The 26,895-nt window shown below is 43.3% G+C and overlaps 2 protein-coding genes across 17 annotated transcripts in view; one reads left to right on the forward strand and one right to left on the reverse strand.

Moving 5' to 3' along the window:
* Window positions 1–20,564, forward strand: part of KCTD20 (potassium channel tetramerization domain containing 20) — a 39,997-nt gene extending 19,433 nt beyond the window's left edge. For 5 of the 8 annotated variants that reach the window (XM_060403137.1, XM_060403139.1, XM_060403138.1 and 2 more), the window contains 8 exons: window positions 3,481–3,534; window positions 6,305–6,510; window positions 9,838–10,111; window positions 12,446–12,548; window positions 12,907–13,027; window positions 14,086–14,283; window positions 15,636–15,746; window positions 17,039–20,564. In XM_060403137.1, coding sequence (XP_060259120.1) covers window positions 6,351–6,510; window positions 9,838–10,111; window positions 12,446–12,548; window positions 12,907–13,027; window positions 14,086–14,283; window positions 15,636–15,746; window positions 17,039–17,331 — 1,260 coding nt within the window. In that variant the 5' untranslated portion in view covers window positions 3,481–3,534; window positions 6,305–6,350 and the 3' untranslated portion in view covers window positions 17,332–20,564. Of the gene's footprint in view, window positions 1–3,476; window positions 3,535–6,304; window positions 6,511–8,828; window positions 8,914–9,837; window positions 10,112–12,445; window positions 12,549–12,906; window positions 13,028–14,085; window positions 14,284–15,635; window positions 15,747–17,038 lie in introns of those variants that run through there. The other 3 variants (XM_060403142.1, XM_042237084.2, XM_027959121.3) reach the window with 3 other exon arrangements.
* A 3,756-nt stretch (window positions 20,565–24,320) lies between these two features.
* STK38 (serine/threonine kinase 38) overlaps window positions 24,321–26,895 on the reverse strand; it is a 45,973-nt gene continuing 43,398 nt past the window's right edge. For 5 of the 9 annotated variants that reach the window (XM_060403131.1, XM_060403132.1, XM_060403134.1 and 2 more), the window contains one exon: window positions 24,321–26,820. In XM_060403131.1, coding sequence (XP_060259114.1) covers window positions 26,568–26,820 — 253 coding nt within the window. In that variant the 3' untranslated portion in view covers window positions 24,321–26,567. The remainder of the gene's footprint in view (window positions 26,821–26,895) is intronic. The other 4 variants (XM_012100566.5, XM_004018783.6, XM_060403135.1 and 1 more) reach the window with 1 other exon arrangement.

The following is a 26,895-nucleotide window of genomic DNA, read 5'->3' on the forward strand; positions in this document are numbered from 1 at the left end:
ACCCACATCACCTGCGTTGCAGGTGGGTTCCTTTCTGCTGAGCCACTGGGAAGCCCTAAAAGCAGTACCATGGGTCATTTTGCTGAATCAAGAAGAGAGCTGTAGCTGAAGTCAGTAGAGCCATACAATAGAGCGTAAAAGGTATGTTCAGAAGTGGAGGGCGACGTGCTTCAAGAGCCCAGTCAGTGGTTAGCTAAGCAGTTGTATAAGGGAGGTTCAGATAACAGATGTGTCCCTTGCTTTTGTATAGCACTTCATGCTTTTTTCCCCCATACATCTAAATTGAGAAAGGACTAGCTAGCTTTGTAGTGGCTGATATCATCCCATTTTTATGGATGAAAACATGCTTAAAGAACGTTTTCTTGGTGGTGAGGCTTAATTATCAATAGTAACAGTGCCAAAACCAGAAACTGCTTTGCCTCAGTCTAGTGGGTGGTCCTGTCATCACACCCTGTCATTTATACTCCAGGGAGATGAGAGCAAGCCATGGAAACATCCAGTGATTCTCGTCAAGCCTGACAAACTTGACATGAATAAATCGCTGCTATTACCCCATGTTTAGCCAGCATGGGATTTTTTTCCCCTGCCTACTGAAATCTTTTAAGGCTGTTAAAGGTGAAATTTTCCAAATGTTGATGAAAATGAATGACGCTTTTTGCTTTGTGACAACCTAGAGGGGTGGGATGGGGTGGGGGGTAGGAGGAAAGTTCAGGAGGGAGGGGATATATGTATTCCTCTGGCTGATTTATGTTGATGTATGGCAGAAGCCAGCACAATATTGTAAAGCAATTATCTTCCGATTAAGAATTTTGAAAAGAATGAGTGACTTTTCGATGGCCACACTAAAATGAGCTCTCATATTTCCCTCTGTCTAACTAGCAAAGATGAGGAAGATTGATATACTGTTAGCCAGAGTTCCGTACTGCCAGAAGGAGTATAAATTGGTATGTTTATAAAGGACAGTCTGGCAGTATACATCAAAACTTATTTATGTTTTTCCATAGCAATTTTATCTCTAGGAGTTTATTCCAAGGATATAATGGAATATGTGCCCAAAGATATGTGTGCATGTATTTTACCACAGCTTTGATTTTTAAAGTATTTATATCTTTCTATATTGATTTTTTTTAATTGAGCATAGATTGCTTTTTACAAGCAGTAAAACACTGATGCTATTTTATATGGAAAAATAGTTATTCTATCACAGGATTCTCGGATTATGACTATAACTCCTATTTGATAAGAACTACAGCCAACAATTACCCTGGAAACTACTGATTTTCTCTTTAATTTCTGACAAACAATAGAAGGAAAAACATCTAGAATCATTACTGGATGAAACGCAGGATGGTTTGGGGGAAGCAGTATGATTAGATGAAAAGAATATGGGAATCAAAAGACCTAGATTTGGGATCTATCCTTGCTTCTTAGCTGCAGTTGTGATTTAGGCAAAGCTGCTAACCTTTCTAAAGCCTGTTGTGAAGATAATTAACTGTCTTTCTCCGAGGGTTGTTTCCGTTTCAAATAAGATTAGATTTCTGAAAGTCTCTGCAGATTCTATGGCTTGGGAATAACGATAGTCAACTTTATTGAGTACTGTGCGCCGTACATTGTACTAAGCACTATAAGAAATTGCCTCATTTCATCACTTGTATCAGCGCTGTGTGGTTAACGATTATCATCCTCTCTTACAAGTGAGGACGTTGAGACACAGACCTAGAAGCCTGCCCAGGGCAACAGCTGTAAGAAGTGGACCCATGATAGAGAATCATATTTGGGGAGCAGTGTAGCCAGAGGTCTCTAAGAAGTGTTCATCTCAGCAGTCTGCCAGACTTCTTTGATGAAGGCACAAGTGTGAGGGAAGGGAGAACCCAGCGGAAATAACTTAGCAACAGAGGTCTCTTTTCTTTGTTAAATTATTATGGGTTTGGGAACATACTGTAGGGAAACTATAAGATTTAGAAATCATACGGATAGATTTTATATGGGCTTATTAATACCGGAGTGGTCTCGCTCAATATTTTTAGAAACAATCTAGAAAAACCAGAAAACGGAATTTCTTCTGAGATTCGAACATTAAGAATACACATGCAAAGGAAGTGAACAGAAAGTCTTCAGCGGAGTTGGGTTAGACATACATCCACCCCGAGCCCATCGTGAAGATGGCAGGCTCTTGGCTATCAGTAGCACCCTAGAAGGAGATCTTGTGGACATTTTCGGTCGTATCTATCACTTCTGTTGTCTCTCCCCTCACCTTCACCCCTTTTTAACCTATTCCCAGAGATCCTGCGTATCATCACCAGGGAGCATATGTGAAGCAAAACTGGAAAACCTATTCCCCTTTAATAGAACACATTAGCAGAGTTCTCCTTACTGTGAAGTAAGAAAAAAGCATAATGGAACTAGACCAAAGTCAGTGATAAGCAGTTAACATAGTTCAACAAATGTAGTGGTTTTCACATAAGAACAGACTGAAAGGACTAGAATGAAGTCAGTCTGGAATGAAGGTTGGCAAAGACGTAATTACTTTCTAAATTTAAGTGTGGAGTATAGATGAAGGGTAGATTGGTTTGTTTACCAAATTCTGTGGCATCTTGCCTCATCATTACCATCCAGCTTTTACATAGAGAGGAGGCATGGTCCTGAAGTATAAAAGGATCCTACTCTGTAAAAGATCATACCCTTGTATCGTTAGCAGTCTGAAAGCATTAGGCTTTTGAGATCTATCCATGTGAAGTTTGGGCCCATAGGCATTCCAGTTACATTTTCAAAATCTGAATAGTTCAGTTGCAAGATGTGAACTCAGTTATACAAATCACGTTTCCATAGTCTTGTTTTCTTCATAAATAATTGATTAGAGGGAATTGCAGGTAAAAAGAAGAAAATATATAGACTCATTATGGATTAAACTTGAGATGACTATGTTCTAGGGAGAAACCAACATGTCATTTTTTTATGTGCAAAGACTATATGGAGAAAATCCCACTATCAAAGACTGTACACAAATTTTCCAAGGTGGGGAGATTATAATAAAGGTTTTGCTGTTCTGGGTCAGCTAGAGCAACACTTTACAAAATAGGGGCCTTCACAGGAGGTCTATGAAATAGATAAATAATACAGAATAGATAGATTAATAAAAGTAGATAAACATGTATACTTGTGTAGCTCTTTAGAGTGTTTAAAAAATGCTTTCACATACTGTGTGGAAGTGATGCTTGAGATGGCTTGCTGAATGTTTGCTTTGTTTCACAGCTATACAGTCGGAGTTCCATTCTTCGTATACCTGTAATTCCTAGTCCTTCTCTGAAGCAGTCTCTTCAGTTACTGCTAGGCGTACCAGGGGTGTGTCATGATGCTTTGGTTCTTGTTGTACACTGCTATGACTTTTAGATCTGTGTTGGCCACAAATAGTTATGTAGCAATGGAGAGCTATATTGTTCAAGTGCTTTGCTTATTTCTTTCTTTTCTTTTTTTCCTTAGATCTGTTCTGAGGACCAAGATGCATTTGGGGGATGGTTACAGAAATGAGCCATGGTAGGCAATAAAAACATACATTCAAAGTTGAATGAAACATCCATCCTGGAAGGGGAGCAGACCCTTACCATAATGTTGAAACTCATTGCTTTATTTGTTGAAGAATTCAGTGTCTGTCCGTTTGCTTCTTAGGTTTCATAGATCAAGAGCGTTTTCTTCTATCATTCTAGGATTATAGAAGAATTAGTTTATAGGGGACTCTGAGAAATGATGGTGGTTTTTTAAAGTGTGTGCCACTAAGCATTAATCCTGCGATGGTTTCTTGGAGAAAAAAAATGTTTTGAGGCCAAATACTTTTGGGGAAGCTGCAAATTGGGTCCTCTCTTGGAATTTCATGGTACACTCTGATCCTATTTATTGAAACATTGAAATAGTTAGAAACAACTTAATTCATAGATAGGAAAGCAGAATCATAGAATATTACACAGCAGTTAACTAGATAGGTGTGTCTTCTAACATGGATGGATTTTAGAATGTTAATTTCAAAAAAGCATATTACGGAGAATGTATAGTTTGTATGTGTTTTACAGATGATATGCTTTTATAGTATACCTGTATAAGGCTTGAATTCTTTTGCTGCTGCTGCTAAGTCGCTTCAGTTGTGTCTGACTCTGTGTGACCCCATAGACGGCAGCCCACCAGGCTCCCCCGTCCCTGGGATTCTCCAGGCAAGAACACTGGAGTGGGTTGCCATTTCCTTCTCCAGTGCATGAAAGTGAAAAGTGAAAGTGAAGTCGCTTTGTCATGTCCAACTCTGCAATCCCATGGACTGCAGCCCACCAGGCTCCTAAAAGGGAAAATTTTCATGTTTTATTTATAATAAGAATTAAATACAAATAAAATGCTTGTCAAGTGCTCAGCAGGTTACTTTCTTTTTCCTCATTGGAGACATCTGCCCCTGCTAATTTTCAAGCATATCTTTCTGTTTATTAATTCATTGTTGTAAGTTAAACTGAATTTTGAGCCCTGGTATTATTCATAGACTGGGAAGAAAATGTTTTCATTATAGTCTATTATAATGAAACTTTTTCACACATTGGAAGGAATAAATGAAGTAACTTATATAATGGTCTAGTCTGTGCAGATTCTCAAGAAATCTGTTTATTCAAAGTGGTTTTGTTCCAAGAGATATTTTGGAGAGCAATAAAAAGAAGTTTGAACTTGGTTCTGGAGCAGCTAGTGAAGAGTTAAGCAGAGCAAGTACACAGAGTAGAACACGGTTCAGAACCAGTTAAGCTGACAGAAGCAAACTGCCTTTTGGTCCTTCCCGTGTTAGCAATGCTTTGTCCAGTTTCATGGATCTTCTTTATCTTACTCTCTGGACTTGATTTTCATTTTGACATCTTCTGAGTCAAACCTGAAAGCAGTGGTGATTCTATTTGACTTTACCATTTGCTAGGGATTACTTTTAAGGGGCCACATGTTTTGTATAAATACATAAATCTGTTTTTCTTTAAGAAAGGGTAGTCTGGAAAAAGCTGTAGCCATATGTCAGGTCTTGCAACAGAACGTTCACTTTATCTCCTCAGTGTGCCTTACGTTGTAAGAGCTATTGTCTGAGAATTTAAGATTTCATCAACTGTGAAAGTGTCTCTTTAAAATTATTTGCTTTTGGGCATCTGTACTGGCTCCTTTCTTAAAAAGGGCTCATTGTTATATGGATATTTCGTGCAAGTTAAAACAGACTAAATGCTCAATCAACTTTATGCTCAGAAATGTACTAATATAGATTATGAAGTTACTCAAAATTTAATGCACATTTTAAGTGTTTATTGGCACCTCTACATGCTTGCATGTCAGGAAATTTCAGAGTTATTATTAAAACATGTTCCTGATCTTAGTGACGAAACTTCTTCCTAAAACATGACTTCTTCCACCTGTCTTGTTTTCTTGCAATCCTTACGCTAACATTGCTAGTAATATGCTGCTTCTACCAGAACACCTAGTGGGACCTAGCAGAGTACAAACTGTGAAAGTGCTAAGGAGGGTGAATTTCAGGGATGTTTTCGGCAGTTGGGCAGCCCCGGAGGGTGGAAAGCCTGCGGCGCAGGATGGTCACCTAGAAGAGAGGCATGAGGCGGCCATTCTGCCCAAGCAGCGGCTGCATGGCACACGGCTTTCCCTCGGGAGGTGGTGTTCACCACGGTTGTGCACTGCTGGAGAGAGTTAGGCTTATAACCAGTGACCTCTTGCTGTAATTTTGAGATAGGGGTCAAGCAAAAGGTACAGAAAGTGAAAGAGAGAACTTGCAAAGGAGAACTTGAGCACCATACGTAAATTTATTATCTGAAAAAATTAGTTTTAGTGCCCATGACTTCCAGTTTCAACTGTCCTACTGACCTTGTAGTTGTGATTCTCATTTCCTAGTGTGTAACTGTTGCGGAATGTATATCTCAAGTTTTTGAGACATATGGGCTGGTGATCTTTCATTGACAATTTGAACTCTCTGTCCCTTATGTGAATCTGTGGTATAAACACCACCAAGTTATTTTACCACCAGTTAATATGCAGAATTGAATGTGAATATGGGCAAAGTCAGTGGGTTTGATATCTGTTTATAAATAAAGTTTAAAATTATTCCCTAGGAACAAGTTTATCAGTGTTCTTTGTGATTTGGTAAAGACAACTTAAGTCAGCCCAGTTCCTCTCAGTACAAAATCACAGAAATGTTTAAGAAATGTTTAAGATGTCACTTCTTCTCAAAACAAGAATAAGAACACTCTGAGAGTTCTCTAGTTAGTTCTAAATCGTGCGTATTGCTGTCTTCCAGGATTTCCCTGTGATCAAGCAGACAGTTCAGGATACACAGTCCAAGGATGAATGTTCACCGCAGCACTGAGAGCGACAGGTTACTGCGGCAGGAGGCCAGCTGCCTGATGGAGGAAGCTTCGGCTGCAGCTCCAGAAAAAGACGCACACAGTCCAGCTTCTTCTGGTCTTCAAAGTCTTACTTATCCTCTAGGTCCCAGGAATGATGGTATGATTAGTAGCTCTTGATTTAGTCTGGAGGGCTTTCTGACACCTGAGCACCTATTCTCCCGGAAGGCATAAATGTTCTTACTCTAAATAACATATCCACTTAATTGGCTTAGCTTACATATCACAATTATGTAAAGCTATTACCAAAAAATCTCCACTGTAAAAAAAAATTTATTTGGCTGTGCCATGTGGCACATGGAATCTTAGTTTCCTAACCAGGGATGGAACCTGTGACCCCTGGATTGGAAGCACGGAGTCATAACCTGGGGACAGCTAGAGAAGTCCTTTTTTAAATCAGAGTATAGTTGCTTTGAAATCTCCATTTACTTAATCAGTTTAGCACATCTGACTTGGTGATAGTAGTGTAAGAAAAGCGGTCTCGGGTTTGGAGATCCACATTCCAGCTGTAGTCATGAATGAGCGCCTTACTCTTTCTGAGCCCTGCTTTCTTAATCTAGACAACAAGGATGTTAATATTCTCCTTACCTCACAAGGCTAGAAGATAACTGAGTTAATGGATGTCAAGGCTCTTGATAAATTTTTCGCTTCTTTTTAACTTTTAATAAAAACAGTAGCAACAGTAATAATAGCAGTTACCATTTATTGAGCATTCACTGTGCTAAAAGTTTATTCTTTTAAATCAAGGGTGGCAAACTGATCAACTCTGAACCACTGCCTGTTTTTATAAATAAAAATTTGAAACATAGCCATCATGCCCCTTCGTTTACGTACTGTCTGTGGCTCCTTTCCTGCATTATGGCAGAGACCGTGACCCACAAAGCCAAACAATTACTTTTTAGCTCTCCACAGAAAGTTTGCTGATCCCTGCTTAGATTAATCTTTTCACCGATGGGGAAGCTGAGGCTTCAGAGGTTATTAGTAACTTGCTCAGGTTCACACTGCTAAGAGGTGGGGGACTGGGATTTAAACCTGTATCTTTCTGGCCAGCCTTCGCTGACAGAAAAGCAGAGTGTACCTGCCACCCTAGAGTACCCATTACAGAGAATTTATGCAGTGAATCTCCTCCTGCTCACCTATTTAAGTAGGATGGAACCTGAGGCATCCTTTGGGAATCAGCCCAATTTAATTACTTCTTTGCTGGGGGAAAAGTCAAGTATCCTGCAGAACTGAGTTAATAAATTAGGTACCTAGTTTCATTTTTAAAAACAGCACTTTATAGTGTTGAAAGCCTGGCTTGGTGATTAAAGTTTTTCTTGCTACAAGCTTGCCCAAGGATTGTGTAGAAACTTAGCTCTTGGAATCCAACAGAAGGACACACTGAAAATTTACCACAGGCTATAGGATGTGAACCCAAAACAGGTTTTTGGTCTAAATTTTGGTTTCCTTTTCTCTAGAAGCAAATGTGGAGAAGGAAATGGCAACCCACTCCAGAATTCTTGCCTGGAGAATCCCGTGGACAGAGGAGCCTGGTGTCCGTCCATAGGGTCGCACAGTCAGACACGACTGAAGCAGCTAGCATGCATGCATGCACTGGAGAAGGAAATGGCAACCCACTCCAGTACTCTTGCTTGGAAAATCCCATGGACCGAGGAGCCTGGAAGGCTGCAGTCCATGGGGTCACTAAGAGTCGGACACGACTGAGCGACTTCACTTTCACTTTTCACTTTCATGCACTGGAGAAGGAAATGGCAACCCACTCCAGTGTTCTTGCCTGGAGAATCCCAGGGATGGAGGAGCCTGGTGGGCTGCCATCTATGGGGTCGCACAGAGTTGGACACAACTGAAGCGACTTAGCAGCAGCAGAAGCAAATGGGGAAAAATCAAGTATACGCTAGCTAACAGTTTATTTGATTATCTTAAGTGCCTGAAATACAACTAATTTCTCAGAGGTCATGGGCAGTAATCCTGTCCATGAATTATTGTAAACAAATTTAAAAGACATGAAGGGTGGGAGTGAGATATTCAATTGTGCCTATAACATTTCATTTCTTTCTAAAAAAGTCTGAAGAAAATTTAGGAAAATGTTAACTAGCCAAATCCTGGTGATGTATACATACTGTGTTAACTTTAGGTTTTGATATATTTGAAATTTTTCATTTAAAAAAAAAAACACATTATTTTCCATTAACATAAAATATACTAGGAGAGCTCCCTATTTAAAAAGAATCTTCTGGGACTTCCCCAGCCATCCAGTGGTTACGACTCCACACACCCACTACAAGGGGGTGCGGGTTCGATACCTGGTCAGGAAGCTTAAGATTCCAAATGCTGCATGCTGTGGCCAAAAAAATGTAAAAACCAATCTTCTGGTAATCCTTTTGAAAATACTTTCTCCTTGTCATCTTCTGTATGCAGCCAGATCTCAGACGGTGTGGTATTACACATTTTTAAGTGCTGCCGCAGACTTTACTTCAGTTGATAGTCAAACCAATCCTGTGAGGTAGGTGGAGTGAACGTTATTTTCACTTTACAGGTAACGAATCAGGTTTAGAAAAGTCAAATTCTTTACGGAAATGGCTCTTTGGTGATACTAAAACAAAAATTTTGATTCCATGAATGAATTCTAATCCAAGACCATTTGCATTGGAACTTTTCCATTGAGAGCAAGACCTGTCTGTTCAGAAAATGGTGTTGGTGATGTTAGGCTTCCCCTATGCATAATGAAAATGCATTTTTAAATGCATTTCTAGGAAAAGTGGGGCAATCAGAGACTTAGCACTATCCTTTTTGGAAAATAAAATTTAGAAATGTTTTTTAAGAATGTAGAAAACTAATAGTGTTGACTAATGAAGTTATCAAGTTTCTTAAATAAAATGCAGGAAATATGGTCGGTATTTAGAGATAGAAGTGAAAATGAAAATAAAGTGCCTGTGAAACAAGACTAGGGGAGGTTTAAAAATATGGCAGAGGGTTGCTTGTTTTCCACAGAAATTCTTCTCCAGTGTTCAGTGATTTTATTTTTTGGCCATGCCCCATGGCTTGCGAGATCTTCCTTCCCTGAACGGGGATCAAACTTGGGCCCCCAACAGTGGAAGCAGTGAGTCCTAACCACTGGACCTCCAGGGAATTCCCTAATAGTTATATTTTTAGAGTGCGGGCATTACTGCCTTCATTGCCCTCTCCCCAGCGCACAAAAACATACGCAACGCAGAAGAAAAAGCTCCTGGGCGTCCAGTGTGAGTCTAGTTTGTTTTTCCTTTATGTGCTCTAGACAAGAGTTTCTGCCTTTGGCTACCTAAAGTTTGGGGATTTTTTTGTTTAATGTTTTTTGTTCTTGTTTTTTTAAAAGGACAAGGTTTATTTTTCTCCCGAGGCTTTTTACTGTCAAGTTATTTTGGTTTGTTTGTATCGTATGATCTTTTAGACCTTCCACTTGACTCTGCCTCTCAGCCAGCAAATCTTCCATTGCCTCACATGATGTCACTTCCTGAAGATGTCAAAGGCTCTTGCTTCCAGAGTGGGAATAAACGGAATCATGAACCCTTCATTGCTCCGGAGCGATTTGGAAACAGCGCAGTGGGCTTTGGCTGTAACGTTCACTCTCAGGCACCAGAGAAAGTGACACTTCTCGTAGATGGCACACGCTTTGTTGTCAACCCACAAATTTTCACTGCTCATCCGGATACCATGTTGGGCAGGTAATTGATGATAATTTCCTTCCAAATTCACTCTCTTCTCTATGAATAGAAATACCTGCCGTTTGCCTTGCATTAGATGTGAGAATGAAAACATTGAATTGCTTACTTTTCTACCTTGATACTTTTGTGAAACAGCATAAAAATCTTACATGTGTTGGTGATTTTGGGGGGTAGGTACTTTCGAGCCCCCACAAAGGGGAGTGCAAAAGGTCCAGGTGGCATCAGTTTCTAAGACCTCCATCACTAATCAGGCTTTCTGAAACTAGATCTTTGTAGCTGGCTGTTCTGTATGATGGTGGCTCTCTACGGACGGTCAGGTTCCATTCTCTGTGCTGCTTAATTCAGAATATAGTCGTATTCTCCCCTCAGCATCTCCTGCCTCCAGCTTTTTATGACTTGAGTTTAGGAAAAGGAAAGCGTCTACTGAGGAGGATTACCGTCCCAGAAGTATTCTTAGAGCCTGGGCTGGGAGTGAGGAGCTCTCCTTCTAGCCAGCTGTACACACCTTAACGTGTAGAGCAGACTGGGTTAAGAGGAAAATAATTTGAGTGTATACACACAAACATTTGGCTTTTCAACTAGTACTTAATAGTGGATCTTATCTAAAGATACAACCTCTCTCCAGACTTTGAACTGATTTTAACTGAATTAGAAATCAGAATGGACCACACCATTTGCTGAATTTTAGGCTAAGTGAAATCTAAGCTATTCAAATATCTGCCTACTTACATATATACAAATGATGAACTGGCTGATGAACCCACCAGTTTTAACTGGAGCCAAACCTATATATTTCTTAAACATATGACTTAAGATTAAGCTAGAACTTTAAAAGATTTTCTAAATTGGCCCTGTTTTAGACTTGACTTCATGTCTTCAGTCTTGGCATCTCCTCCATCACTTCTCCCCAGGTGCCCCAAAAAGGTGCTTCTTCGGGTAGGCTGTCTGTGTGAAGTAGGCTGCCTCCGAAAGTAGTGCTCAAGAAAAGAAAGGCAAGCGTGTTCTGGGTAATAGATCCCTTTATCTAGGTGGTTCATCATTGAGTCAGCCGAGGTCATGAATTCGGAGAGTTTTGTGGGTTGGTTCTGTCCTGTGGCTGCATAAAGTGTTCATATCCCTGGCCACTGAGCATACAGATGCGGGCCACTAGCCACAGGGGACAAGCTGAGAAACAGAATGCTAACGCAGATCCACGCCACTCCTGACGGACGGCTCTGAGGTGCGGTTATGTTTATGGCATGTTGTTCACTGTTTTGATTGATTGCTATCTCAGCTACACTTCACCCAAAACATTCCGGAAAAAAGTCAGCATTCTTTGAAGACTACTTTTATCAGATGGATTTTTTATGTACAGTGCAGAGATTTGGAGAGCATGTGACTTTTTTTCAGACCTTGGAGAGCAGCCAGTTCAGGGTGGAGCATAACAGTTTTGAACAGCTGGACAGCCGGGCTTCCCAACAGGTTAAGGAAGGAAAAGGCAGTGAGTCCCCGTTGGGCTGACCGACAGTACCAACCACCTGCCCTGTCCTTTGTGCTGGCTTCTCCTTCCACAGCTCCTGCACATACGTGTAGCAGGGGAAGTAGGGGTCATGGAGCCAGTTTTTCTGGAAGGGATCTGAGAGAGGGAGGAGGGATGGGAATGGATGAGTATGAAAGCAGGGTTTCCTCCCTGTGCCTGCATGACCTCTGAAGTCAGCCCAGAGCAGGCCTGCCTCTCTGAAATATGTCAAACTGTTGATAATCCAGTTCTTCCCCTCCTTTTTGGTTTGACCTGAAATTCCCACCATTGGTTACTCCTTGGATTGAGGAAGGGCATTTTTTCCAGAGCTCAGCTGTAAAATGTACCAGGAAAGGGAAAGCACTAACATCTGCACGAACTAACACAGATTCATCTATCAGATACTGAAAAGCGAAACTCAGAAACATCGAGGATGGCGTGCTGGACGGGTACATGCTGATGGGTGAGGAGGAGGAACAGAAAGGCTCAGGGCAGGAGACACTGTCACCCAGGATGCCGGTGCTCTGGAGACGTTCCAGGCGCAGCTCCACAGGTGCCGCTGTGCGCCACAGAAGCTCACTGCTGGTGACCAGGGGAGGCTGCTTTGTTCCTCGTTGCACTCAAACACTGAAAGCATTGCTGCCTTCTTTCTCTGTCTGAAGGGAGTTTCCTAAGACCTAAGTGTGTCTTAAGAGGGGTTGAGGCCTGGTGCTCTGTTTTAAAATTATATTGTAAGAGGGGATTGGAGTCTTCCAGGCTAAGGTGAAAAAGGGAGAAGTTTCGTCTGCGGAGAATCCTGCTGGAGGGGGTAACACTGTTGCCTGGGCATCTTTCAGGATGTTTGGGCCAGGAAGAGAGTACAACTTCACGCGCCCCAACGAGAAGGGCGAGTACGAGATTGCAGAAGGAGTCAGCGCAGCTGTGTTCCGAACGGTGCTGGTGCGTAGTGGCCCGGCTGCCCTTCCCCGGGGGCGGGCGTAGGCAGAGGCCTTCCGGGTCCGTCAGACTGTGCTCTGACTCCAGGGTTTGCCATTCCTAGTTACTGCCTCTCCTGCTTTATTTTCTCTTCCTGTAATCTTAAGTCCTTCTTGCTTATGTGAGCGCAGTCAGGTGTCAAGTTGTGATTGAATGTGTCCAGATGGCCAGGAGTCACTTTGCTGTCTGATGAATCACCAACGTGGTGATAGTTCTAGTAACCCAGCACTTTACCTGGACCAGGAATGAGTGAGTCAGAGCTGAAGAGGGACGTTTCCATCTTGTTCTTTGACTACATTTCCTCTTGTCAATCTCTTTATAGGATTACTACAAAACTGGTATCATCAATTGTCCTGATGGCATCTCTATACCAGACCTTAGAGATACGTGTGATTATCTCTGCATTAACTTTGACTTCAACACTATCCGATGTCAAGATCTGAGTGAGTACAGGAGAAGCTGCCGACTGCGTTTGAGCAGCTAACCTTTGAATTCGCTTAGGATTGACATTTTTATCACTGAACAGAAAGCCTTTTAAGTGTGGGTTGGGGATCATCTGCAGAGAAGAGACACGGTGCTAACCATTCCCTCTGTTGCTTCAAAACTCTGAGGGAGTAAACACGAGAACACAAGCGGGCTCTAAGGCTAGCTTGACCCCGTGAGTCACCAAGCTAGTTGCGTCCTCTCTTGGGACCTTGGGATCTCAAATCTTTAACAAATAAGGATACTGACCCTCGGATATGAGGTAAGATTCACTCATAGTCACAGGACCTAAATTGGCTGGGTACTTCTCACCGTTTATCATTAACTTAGTGTTTGTTAAGTGCTTTGTAGATGTGAACTTGCATTAATTTTCACAATTAACCCTTGAAAGATGGGTGATAATCTCACTTAACAAAGGAAAAGATGGAGAAATTGGCTTGTTCAGAGCTCTAAACTTTAAAGCTGGGATAACTGATTGAATACAGACTCCATGCTCTCATCATTACCTAAGCTTTGTGAAATGATTGAAGAATTCTTTAAAGTTCGTGATACATTTTCCTTCATATTCCATGACGTTCTCTGGATGTGTGGTTTCTCCACTGAGTCTAGTACCCACTTAGAGAAAGTCCCTTGGTGTCTCCAAACCTTAGATTATCCCTCTCCTATGGTACTCTAAATTGCAGTCCAGAACATCTTCAGAAGAGGTGCTATAAAGAGTCATCTCCAAATGATGGTTCTCTCTTGTAGAATTAATGTTTATGTTCTGATATTGCATGTTGAAAAAACCTCAACTGATCAGAATGCTTGGGGTTTATTAAACAGGAGACTGGTAGAATGTGTAAAGCATGTAACAGATTCAGCTTAATTATCACCTCAGAGCAGGAAACATTCTCTGCCTTGAAGTGAGCCACTTTTCTGGGCCTTACCAATGATAACAGCCATGTACCTCACAGTCTTCTCACTGCAGTAACACCTGCATTTGAGCAGAGAGGATGCTCACTGGCCTTTTGTTTCCCAGGTGCTTTACTGCATGAACTGTCTAACGATGGTGCTCACAAGCAGTTTGACCACTACCTCGAAGAGCTGATCCTGCCCATCATGGTGGGCTGTGCCAAGAAAGGGGAGAGAGAATGCCACATTGTCGTGCTGACGGATGAGGACTCTGTGGACTGGGACGAAGACCACCCTCCACCCATGGGAGAGGAATATTCTCAAAGTAGGAGCCCCCTGCATGATGTCGATGTTTTCAGCAAGAAACGTGCTGCCCAGAGTCGTAGCTAGACCTTAGAACCAGTGGCTGTCACTGGTGAGCAGCACACTCACCTGGATGATGCGGGTCTTTCATGCTGGGGAGCACCGTGAGCGTGCCTGTGCTTCCCACGCCTGCCCCTGGCATGCCTGCTGGGTCAGCACTGAGGCCGCTGTTAAGTGGTGCTGTCATTTCTGTTTCATTTTTAAATCCTTTTGAATTGGTAGTAATTCAAAGTTCAGAAAATACAAAAGGATATACATCGAAAAGTTTTCTTCCCACACCTGCATCTACCTAGTTTTCCTCTTCGGTTTCTTTTATATTCTTCCAGATTTACTCAGTGCACATACATAAGCAATTATGTGCCTGTTTTTTTCCCCAAATGATACCATATTGTAGAGGCTATTCTATATCATGTCTTACATTAAAAGCTTCCACCATCTTTTTAATGGCTGAGTAGTATTCCATTGCATGACTGCCATAATTGATTTAACCAGCCCTTTTGATGACCATTTAAGCTATAAATTATGGCTAATGCTCCAGTGAATTATCTTTTTAAAGAAAGTCTTTTCACACATGTATATCTCTGTAGAATAATATCCCTAGAAATGGAATTTCTGTGTCAAAACCTTTGTGCTTTTATGATTTTAATAAAATTTGCCAAATTTTATCTTCTCTAAAGGTTGAGCCAGTTTATAACTCACAAAACAGTATATGATGAGTTTATTTCCCATTTTTCACCAAGACACAGTTTTACTGAAATTTTATATTTGCCACCCTGGTAGGTGAAAAACAGCATCTTGCTGGAGTTTTAATTTGCATTTCTTATTCCATGAATGAGACTGAACATCTTTTAAAAAACCGTTTTAATTTCCTTTTCTGTAAACTGTAATCATGCCTTTTGCCCATTACAAAGTTGGATTGTTAGTCTTTTACTTAGTGGTTTGCAAAAGCTCTCTTTGTGACTACTCTATAGATATCAAGGAAATTAGCCCTTTGTAATAAGAGTGGCGGGTATTTTTCTCAGTTCGTTGTCTTGTTAGCTTTGTTTGGTTTGGGGTAAGCAGAGATGTTTTAGTTTTCCCTTTATGAATTTATGTCATATCCAGAAAGTCTTCCCTACCCTGGGACTACGAAAGTTTCTTAACATGGTTTCTTTAACGGTTGATTTATCATTTAACATTTACTCTGTGATCCATATGAATTTTTTGGCATCAGGGCTCAAGTCATTCATTAGTCTGAATCTGTTAGCTCATCTCCTTTCTCTTACAAAGGTATTTACTCCATGGTTAACCCCAGACTTATTTTTTCTTTTCCAGTTCTTTATAGCTCTAAGCTCTACAGATTTTTCAAATACATTGAGAATCGGGATGTTGCTAAAACAGTGTTAAAGGAACGGGGCCTGAAAAACATTCGCATTGGAATTGAAGGTAAAGAACAACCCCGTCGGTATCCAGCTTGCATGGCCTGTGGGTATAGCTGGATCTGTGGCCATATCTTATGTCCTTAAAACCTGGTTGCTGAGGGCCTAGAGAATAGAGACGCACATGGAGGCTACATTCCTACCCAAGTTTCAAATTCCAGTTTTTGTTTTGCCTGTACATTTTCTTTTCATTTCCAATTGAAAATGTTTTAAAGCAGCTGTAGGAATAAGTTCCAGTTGACTGCCTCAGGATACAGAGCAGTCAGGGTGAAGGACACTGGAGGGAAACGCAGGGCTCGTGGGCTCGCCACATGGGAGGGTCGTCTTGTTTAGTCAGCTGTCCTGCTGAGGACCTTTCTGGGACCTGGAAGGGTCCTTCTGACAGCTACCTGGGAGACTCATTTTATTCCCTGCAAACCTCTGAGGAATGTCTGGGTGTATTGACAGAACTGCTTTAAATGGTTTGAGCAGTAGCTCCCAACCTGCGATCTGCATGGAAGCGTACTGGAGACTGACTCTTGGGAGAGCGCGGAAACCATCCTGGTCTCCCCTCCGCGGGTCTTTTGACACCTGCGTTTTGCTGCTGTAGTGCCTCAGTGTTGCCCACAGAACCTGTCACTGTGTCTGACTTAGGTTGGAACTTAAAGTTGGAAGAGATTTTTGAGGTCATCTATTAAACCTCTTTCTACTTCGTCCCCCTTTATCTCTTTGATAACCATAGGGACAGAGGGAGAGGGGCCACTCCCTTTCGCAGAGTAGCCCATCAGACACGAGAACATTCTTCCACAGTTAGTAGGCGACCTTCTCCCTCTTCCGTCTTCCTTCTCGTCTGCGAAGGTGAAGACGATTTCTCCCATTTCCGTGTGACAGCCTTTTAGATACTGTGGGCAGCATCCCAGTTTTTCCTTTAGGCTTAAACATGTCACATTTCCTTACCTATTCACACGGGATGCCCTGTAGGCAATAGAATTAGAGGGCCACAGTAGCCATGTCACCGTAGGATGTGTCCTGTAGTGTTAAAGCCAGTAAAAGAAAGACTTGTGAAATTAGTAAGAGGCTTCTCCCCCTCCATTAGAAGGAATACAGTTTTTTGTTACTTCCCTTTCAGGGACGAGACCTACTAACCTGGGCAGGAGGGCAGCGGGCTGTGGGCAGCGGGGGCTGGAGAACATGGTCTCCTCCCTGTGGTTTCACAGCCTTGAGATTTGGGAGGAAACGGATGCAGTTAGAAAGAAGGAAGTATGGGAACCCGAGTGATTGATTTTCTGGGGTTATGATGGCCTTTTTTCCCTGTTTCAGGTTATCCTACCTGTAAAGAAAAAATTAAGAGGAGACCTGGCGGCCGGTCGGAAGTAATCTATAATTATGTGCAGCGCCCCTTTATCCAGATGTCCTGGGAAAAAGAAGAAGGGAAGAGTCGCCATGTGGATTTCCAGTGTGTTAGAAGCAAGTCCCTCACAAATCTAGTCGCTGCTGGAGAAGATGTCTTGGAGGACCAAGAAATATTAATGCACCATCCACCCCAAGTGGATGAACTTGACCGGCTGAACGCCCCACTTTCTCAGATGGCTTCTAATGACTTTCAGGATTAGGGCTGGCTGTGGGTCTGTCCCTCTGCAGGCCTTGTCTCTGTGTGGGATGCCCAGCCAGTCCTCCCCTGGTGTGTCTCACTGAGCAGGAGACATGCTTCTCCCCTGTCCTTTCCTCTTCTCCCATAGTTAATCTTCGTCCTTTTCAGTAAGCCTGTGCCTCCAGCAGGGGATGAAAAAGCACTCGCTGGTAATTAAACTACCAGCTTTGCAGCAGCCCTGGAAACTTGAAGATTTGGGGTCTGGTGCTGTTCACCAAGTCTGCATAACTGCAGAAGCAGAAAAGAAAGTTAGGACTCCCGTTGCCCCATGTTCAGCAAAGCCGTTCTCGTCCTTCCCACTCTGTTCTTGGCTGTTTATCTTGTTTTATGCCAGGCAAATTACTTAGCAGCAAAGGGACCAAACTTAAAAGGAGACAATCTGTACCTTCTACAAGCAAACACTGATGGGATGCTCATTAGAGGTTAGTGACGGTACCATCCTGGTGGCATCTGTGCCCCAGCTGCATCTGGGAAGAAATAGGCTCTTATTCAAAATGTCCAAAAGGAAATTCTTAAGAGCTTCAATTCAGTTTTGTTTTTCATTATTGCAATGAACAATCTAAAACCTCACGGATTCTTTGACAGGAAGGATAATGCATAACAGTGTTTATGAAACCTTTTTAGCTGCAGGGTTTTTGAGCCTAAACCGATTATTATTCATTTGGAATGAAATTCACAACCCAAGTTGAAGAAGCTCTCCAGATCAGGCCATTTTGATTCTCCTGGCTTGGAATCTGGTGTGAAGCTGTAGTCTTCACCCTAGGCTAACATGTTGCCCTGGGTGTGTCTGGGAGACCTCAGATATGGCGTAACAGGCTTTTAAGATGTGAGCAGTAAGTTTCCAAAAGTGCTGTTTCTCAATAGAAAGACCAGTAAGAGCTCGGGAAGAAGGACTAGGGGTGGATCTGAGTGGGGAAACGTCACCTGGTTAGGCTCTGTCCCAGTGTAGGATTTTTCATTGTATGTTCATTTCATACTATGGAATATTTTAGGTATCAGGGTATTTTGATTTTTTAAATAGCCTGTCAGTTGCTTACACACGAGGTAAGAAAACTATACTAATGTCAACCCCAAAGGAAGAACGGGCAGAAGGGAATCCAGCTTAGTGAATTCAGTGCTGTCGGCTCTGTGTTAACAGCACGTGGTCACTCCTGTCTGTACTGATGTCCCCATGGCTGTGAACAGCAGAGCTCGCTTCAGAGTCTACAGCCAGACGCGTCTTGAGACTTGCTCCCATTTTGTGGTAGGGGTTGGCCTTCCAGTCACCGAGCCTGAGCATTTAAGAAGGGACACAGTTTCCTTCAAGTTCTTCAAGAACAGGCCTGGTTTTCTTAAACTCCATATGATACCGTGTCTCATATTTCCATAAGATACTGTAGGGAAGCTACTCAGCACCATTTTATGACTGCCCTAGCCACAGTCCTCCAAAGGGAAAGTCAGGAGTGTGCTGACAGCTACTCTTCCCAGGCTTGATGAACAAGAGCGTTCTTAAGGTGTGTGTTCTGTGACCAGGGCCAGTGTCCCAAGGCACGTGGATGCTCTGCTCTTATTCAGAGAAATTAGCAGCAAGGGGTTAAACTGAGCTAACCTACGAGTTGCTCTGATGAACACTTGTATGGCTGATGGCCAGGGTTGCCATTGAGGGTTAGTGTTGTGTTGTAGCCCAGAGGGTAGTTTTAATTCTATGAAAAGAACTGGCTCATATTTGAGGTCAGGTTTGGCTTTGACCTTACTGGTACTACACCCATGAGTAGCTGACCAGCCCAGATTGTTTAATGGTGCTTCCTTTACACTTTTCAGTTGACTTCCATGCCATCACAAAGGAAACTGGAGTTAAACTTTTGTGTAGTCTGTAGTATGTGTCATTTCTGTTTTATAGCTTATATATTAACATTTGGGGTAAATATGTCTTAGCTAACACAATTAGTCCTTGCTTAGGTACAATGCTAGGTATGAAAGTATGGCTTGTACTCTGTTCTGTGTAAATAATTTAACTTCCTCAGGCTTTCAAAAACTAGGTCTTTTTTCCCCCCAGAATTGGGTTGACATGCTTTTGGACCCAGCGCTTGGGGTTTGAGCGAGCTGGAAATGCGTGGTGTCGTCACCAGGCACTGGTGGCTGGGGGGCAAGCTGGGCCTGCAGGCTCCCTCTGGTGGAGAGGCGTATCTTCGGCGGCTCCTCCCCTCTGGCCTGGAGTGAAGCATCGCTCTAATTTGGTGGCTCCTCTCAGCCACAGCTGCTGTCCCCGGGGCCAGGACATTCCGCAGTGGTAGGACCTCACAGTTCTCACAGGGCCAAGAGCTGGGTTACAGTCACTCCCATCAGGAGTCAGCTACTGGCCAGCTGGGCAAGAGGTGTTTCTCATGAAAAAGGTAGCACTCAGGTTTGCTGTTTTTTTTCCTAAGTGCCTAAATAAGCAAGCCAGGCTGTTTGTACAGAAACATTTTCATAAGAAAATGGTTTTGCCCAGACTGTCTTATTCAGAGGTATCTGCGTCAGCAAGCAGATAAACCTGAATTGAGGTCTAGGATCTGAATCTGTGTGTGCATCAGGTCATAGATAGCTGATGAGGAAGCAGTTGCCATTAAGCAACTGGATGCAGGCCTGGAGACAGTGTTAAAATGTGTCTGAGACGACGTAATGGTTTCTCCAAAGTGGAGAAAAGGTATTAAAAGGAGGACAGAAAAAAGGGCAAGGACGCTAGAAAGCAGCTTGATTTCTTGCACAGTATGCAATAGCCGGCGCTGTTGTGAACTGAATTCCGTGGTAACCTAACGCATGCAGGTCTGTGGAAACGCTGTGGAATAAGCCAGGAAGGGTGGATAGTGTTCCAGCTGACCCTCCTCAGAGGAAACACAGCCAGAGTATGCTGGGAGCCTTTACTGACAATAGTTGAATAGGTTAGGAGTCAGTCTTGGTGATTCACTCAGTGCCACTTCTTGCCATCATTTTGAAATTGTTAAGCTGGGCATAGTTCAGAAAGCAGACCTGAGGCCTTGGTGGGAGATGGAGCCGCGTTCATGCTCTGGCGGGATACTGTCTGCAGAACATGACTTTCCTCTTTAAGGCAAAAGGCTGGTAGGTTTTGCCTCTTCATTTTGTATTTACGTTTAAAGTTGCACTTGCTCAGCTCCCAGTGTTTACGAAGCCCTTACGTTTGGGATGCTTTTCTATAATAAAATGTTACCACTTGTGTCCATGTTGTTTTGTTGTTGCTGTTTCTAGCAGAGCGGCAGCGGCTCCGGAGGGTCTCTTCCTTTCCACGGCCGCTGGGAGCTCACCTGAGTGCATGTGTGCTGTCCCCGCCCTGCAGCTCCTTGTGGTTCCCAGGTCCCGGAGCCCTAACCGTCTGCCTTAAGTGTCTGGTTAACTTGCATTCGAGACCTCTTGAACCCTCAAATCCAACTAAGTGGGACCCCACAAAGCCAAATGTAAAGTAAGGTCAGACAGCTCATTTCTCTATGTTCTAGTTTTGGTTTAGAGCAAGTGAGGAAACGCAGCAGGAGTGAAAGGCAGGTGAGAAGGTGGGTCCCTGGAAAGCACTGCTGTGGGCACCTCGCTCCTCTGCTCGGGTCCTCCTGGACTCCCTCTGCTCACTTCGCCTGGGAGCTTATTGGTGATACAACTTCAAGGCTGCTAAACAAGCTGGCCTCCCTGGCAGGCCTGCCCTTAACAGCACAGAGGTCAAGAACATGCTCTGAAGACATGGCCTATTGAGGATGTTCAAGGCCAAACACTCCTTAATCATGGGGACACGCTGCCTAGGATGCAATTCTTCCCTTTAGAGGGCTTTTATAATTGCATGGAGAAGACAGATCCGTAAATAGTTGAGGTCACTTGGGAATCCCGAAAGGGTACAGTAGCCAGTTCTTACTGTGAGGATTAGAGGAGAGTTCACGAGAAGACTATACATGACACGTGAACCAAACTGTGAAAGACAAACAGTGGTTTTGGATCCATGAATCTAAAAGGAAGAATTCCAGACCAGTTCAACTGTGTAATCAAAGATGCAAAGGTGAAATAGTTGCCTACTGTCATGAGGGAAGAGGACGGGGGCATGCTGAAATGAGGCGAGTAAGGAAGGACCCCTGTGCCTCAGACAAGGTGTTTGGTCTCACTGCATAAGCTATTGGGAGCCTTAAGGGTTTTATCAATAACCTCAGATACGCAGATAACACCACCCTGAAGGAAAAAAGTGAAGAGGAACTAAAGAGCCTTCTTCGATGAAGGGGAAAGTGAAAAAGCTGGCTTAAAACTCAACATTCAAAAACCTTAAACCATGGTATCCGGTCCCACCACTTCATGGCAAATAGATGGGGAAACAATGGAATCAGTGACAGACTATTTTCTTGGACTTCAAAATCACTGCAGATGGTGACTGCAGCCATGAAATTTAAAGATGCTCCTGGGAAGAAAAGCAGAGACATTACTTTGCCCACAAAGGTCTGTATGGTTTTTCCAGTAGTCATGTATGGATGTGAGAGGTGGACCATAAAGAAGGCTGAGCACTGAAGAATTAGTGGTTTTGAACTGTGGTGTTGGAGAAGACTCTTGAGAGTCCCCTTGGACTGCAAGATCAAACCAGTCAATCCTAAAAGGAATCAATCCTGAATATTTGGTGGAAGGACTGAAGCTGAAGCTCCAATACTCTGGCCACCTGATGCAAAAAGCCAACTCATTGGAAAAGACCCTGATGCTGGCAAAGATTGAAGGCAGGAGGAGAAGAGGATGACAGAGGATGAGACGGTTGGATGGCATCACTGACTGGATGGACCTGAGTTTGAGCAAGCTCTGGAGTTGGTGATGGACAGGGAGCCTGGCATACTGCTATCCATGGGGTCACAAAGAGTGAACAACGGGTTTTATGCAGGAAAATGACATGACCAGATCTGGAATTTCAAAGAATTTCTTTGGCAGCAGGGAGAACAACAGACTTGAAACGGGAAGGAATAAGAACAGAGAGGCCAGCAGAGACCACAACGATGGATTCAGCAAGGAATGATGAAAACTGGCAGGATGGACGAGCACGCCCAAGAATTATACATGTTCACTGATGGGAGTTGTGTAAGAAATTTCTGGCTTGGACGGCAGGAAGAATGAGCTAGAAAGGTGGTGGTGGAAGCAAGAGAAGCTCCCTAAACAGTCTGCGCTGGTAAGAGGCCTTCCGGGTGGTAGTTTCTGATAGGCACTTGTTACGTGGGATCTAGAGTTCTGGGGAGATATTCTGGGCAGGATGGTCATTTTGAAGATCTTGCCGTAGAAATGGCAGTTGAAGCCACAGTATGGGGGAAGTCACAGGAGTGAAAAGGCGAAGGCACTGTTCTGAGGAACCCCAGCACTTGGGCGGCAGTTGTTTTTAAGTCAGCAGTGAGTGTCGCAGAGTGGTCAGGTAGATGGGGGCTGGAGGAGCCAGTGGACACGGCAGTTAGGACACCAGTGACCAGAGGAATGATTAAGAAAATTAGTAGCATGTTTGCACGTGGGACAATTAATCCTAACACATTTCATACAAGGAAGAAGCCAGAAGCAAGAGGGAAATGGAGTAACACTGAGAAGTGTGCTTTAGAAAGTAATACTTATTCGAAGCTCCATGCCTCCGTCACTGCAGGGGAGCATACTGGCCTGCACTTTCCCCTCTGCTAAATCACTGCTACTTGTAAACATCTCTAAGAAGTGCCCTCAACCTTCCCGGGAACTCAGGGTTGGCTTAACAGTCCTGTTAACAGCAACACTAACAGAGTAATAACTTTATAGTTGATGCCACAATTCCGTTAAGCCAACTTGCTGGCTGGGAACTCCTTCCTCACACTGATCTGTGGTTCAGAACCACAGTGGGCTCCCTACTGCTCCCTTGAGTGCCTGGGATTGAACTCTGTATTTTATGGATGCTTAAGTGAGCAAGATGTTTATCTCTGAAAATATGCCTGAAAAGCATCATAGAGCCTTGTTTTTAAGTCAGTGTTGGCTTTGATAGACGATTCCAGGGAAATGTTTGCTAACTAGGAAAGGAAAATACCATTCACTGAATCCTTTCTGCATTCAATTAAAAACACCATTTGGGTAACACGCAGAGGCCCAGGAGAGAGTAACAGAAGGTGATCCAGGAAATGTATTTTCCAAGGAAATGATTCAGAGTATTAGCAATCAGTGGCAGAGGATTCTTATGTTATATAGAGGAGCACTAAAATTAGCCATCTGCTATTCAGTGCCTATTAATCCCAAAGGAATTTGCCTCTTACTTTTGAAAGTAATTCTTAAATAGGTACTGAAGACAATTCTGATGTACTCCCGAACCAAGGAGACTGAATGGCATCAGTATTCAGTTTCACTTTAGTACATGGTACAGTTAAGTTCTGTTATTTTCTAACCGCCCCCCCCCCCAAGAGACAGAACCCAGAGACAGTGGTTCCCGACATTTCTTGAAACTCATGAGCCATGGGAAGACAACACATTCTGTTTAGGCTGCATTTAAACAGATGCCTGAATTTAAACAGATTCCCACCCTGCTTGGTCTTTGCCCGAAGCTCCTTTCCGGGACCCAGAGAAGGCTCCTCACATACTTGCCCCGAGCAGAGCCCTGCTCTGGTGGACATCAGGAGCTGAGGTGTCCATCTTGGCAGCTTGTGGGAAAGATGGGGCTGAGCTTCAAACAGTTGTACGAAGGGCCCACCAGCTGACAGCACTTCTGTCAGCAGGTCTCCCCTCGGACTTGCTGCACTGAACTGCGGGGGCGCCCGCTGCCCTGTGACTGAGCCAGGTAGAAGCAGCAGAGGCGTGGGGCTGACAGAAGGGCGGGCTCCCATCTTCCCCGAGACAGTAAAGCATTCTGCCTAAGGTTGGCGTTCACTGTTGCAATGCTTTGCAGACAAAGGGGTTTAGAAGAAACCACCAGCACTCTGCCTCTTGGTATTACAAGCCACATTTGCTTTAAAACACACAAATTTATACAACTGTTTTCACACAGTTTATTCAGAAGTTTAGAAGTTAAAATGTGGGCATTCCCCCACCCCCCATGAAAAATCATCCCATGCCACTTTCCAACATACAATCACCCTCCTATTCTCATTACCCATGCTTACCACACACTCTTGCAAAACACACAGGGGTCGAGGCCCCAAATATTTGGTAATCCAAAGAAACTACATAGTTACACAAAAGACTCTCACTTCCTTTTCACCAGCAAACCATGAATGAAAGAATAAGGGGCAAACACATGATCTTCATCCAGAGTTAATATTTCCCTAAAATTCTTTTTCCTTTCTCTTAAGTCATTAAAACCCAAAGCAGTTTCACTTACTACTGTTACTTTGACACTACTTTTTTTTTCCTGAATGGCTAAGCTAGGACATACTTTCCTTTCATAGCTGATGTTTATAACCTCAAGACTGGCAGGAAGCAGTTTCCCAGTTGTGACTTGGCCACGACACTCTGCAATATGCAAAGTTATCACATAGGTACAAATGACGCTTTAAGAGTCATCAAAATTTTTTAAAGCAATAATGCATTAATATGGAGCCTCCACATTTTTCTGATGCAGCTAAAGTTCTCTAAAGGTGGTGGCAGCTGTGAAAGAAAAGGCACTTCGTGCTAAAATTCAGAGGGTCTCTCTTCAGAGACCAACACCCCAGCAGAGAGGCCTGGTCAGCCCAGGCCTGCAGGTGACCCTTTAGGGTGGAGAGGACCATGCCCCAGGAAGGCATCTGCAAAGGAAAAATTTGTAATGATTCCAAGGCAAAATGGTTACTTAAAGTTGGGAGAGGAAAAACACTGAGAATACAAATACAGCCGCACCAGGGACTGAGGCGTGAGCTGTACAAGCATCTGCAGGCTGGCCCTGCACTGTGTTCAGGGCTGGTTCCCTCACCGCTCCAGGAGGTCCTGGAGACACAACAGGAGCAGCACCTTAGCCAAGAGGGTTCCCGGCCACCTGCTGTGTTCCCAGGAAGGAGCTAAGGTTCTGTTGGCAGCACTTGTGAGTACTGCTGGTCCGTGGCAATATCCAAAGGGATTTTCTGATACAGTTGTGAAGAGAAGGTAAGGATTTTCCACGCAATCTGAGACTCCTTGGTGATGCCCAGCAGCCTTTGGGCCTTCTAAGAGCAACGATGGATCAAGGTGGCCTCCTCCATCAACACTCAGAAAAGCAGCAGGAATATTTTAGATGGGCAGGAGCAAATGAATCAAAATGGACTGAGTCTTTATCCTAGTACCATAAATAAAGTGCACCATGATTGGAGGCTATAAAAAGCCACTTGCCAGAGGCTGAGGTCTGGGGAGAAACCACCATAACCACCCATTCAGAATGGCGGGTCATTTTCTTCAGCCAGAACGCTGGCTGCCGACGCTCTATTGCTTTATTTCCTTTAGTACTATGAACTTTTAGCCATAAAAAAAATACTTGGTGGGCTTGACAGGAAGCATGTCACAGAAACCCAGAACTGGCTGATAATAAGTTTATGTTACAGTCTCAAAGTTGGATGATGGCTGTTTTTCCCCCTTCGTTCTGATGAACTTAGGAAAATTTGAGGTTTTTTTAAAACATCAGATTGGCTCATGATGCTTCTAAAGAAGCAGGACAGCCGTTCATGGCCAGCATAGTAGAAACAGTTGTCTTTGTTCCACCAGTCATCAGATGTTATGCAAGAGAATCCACTTACTATCACCACATTCACCACGTTGGTGGGTTCCATAAACTTCCTGGAAACTCTTTCAAAAGAGTATGTGAGAAGAAAACCATGATGTTGTACAAAGAACTCTGCTCGATTTAGGATCCCTTTCCAAGGAAAACTATTTTGCTGCTTTCATGTAGGAAGGTATCGCCCCCCGTGCAGTCAGGCCTTCAAAGCGCTTGTAGGTGTAATTGATGAAGACCCAGTCTTTGTTCTTGTAGTCTGTCTCAGGGTGATTACTTGTTGCCACTGGGAAAGAAACAGATGTGAGAGTTGATTCACAGCCTCACCCTGATGGACTACTCAGTAATGAAGACGTGACATTCTGGAGAACATTCTGCAGATTTTCTCCATTTGCTTGCCTATGTTCCTTGAACCTCATATTTTTCACAATATTTTTAAAGTTTTATTTTCCCACTTCTGTCATTTCAGGTCACCTAACCTTTAATTTAATAAACAAGAGAGTAAATCTTTGTGGTTGAGCTGTCTAAACGTGGGCGTTTGTATTCACTTTCCATTTGGCAAGGTCTCACTTGCTGCCCAGCATTAACACTGGAAATATACTTACAAAGAGCCTGAGGAACTGAAGTTCCTCTCCGTGTTCTCTGCCCTGATTTGTAAACATCACACCCAAATTTGGGGGACATAATGCACTGATAAGGCAGCCTGAGGTGGTGGCGGTATTACCTGTTGGCTTAAGAATATCAGATTCTGGAAACTCATCGAAGTTTGAGGTATCATCAATGCTTTTGATTTCAATAGATATTGCAGCAGGTCTCTCTCTGCCAAGAACAGACATGCCAAAAATTACTATGGTTAGTGATCATATGGGTCACAGCTAACAAGTCCGGGAAAGA

This window comes from Ovis aries, chromosome 20 (genome assembly GCF_016772045.2).
Source record: "Ovis aries strain OAR_USU_Benz2616 breed Rambouillet chromosome 20, ARS-UI_Ramb_v3.0, whole genome shotgun sequence".
NCBI lineage: Eukaryota > Metazoa > Chordata > Mammalia > Artiodactyla > Bovidae > Ovis > Ovis aries.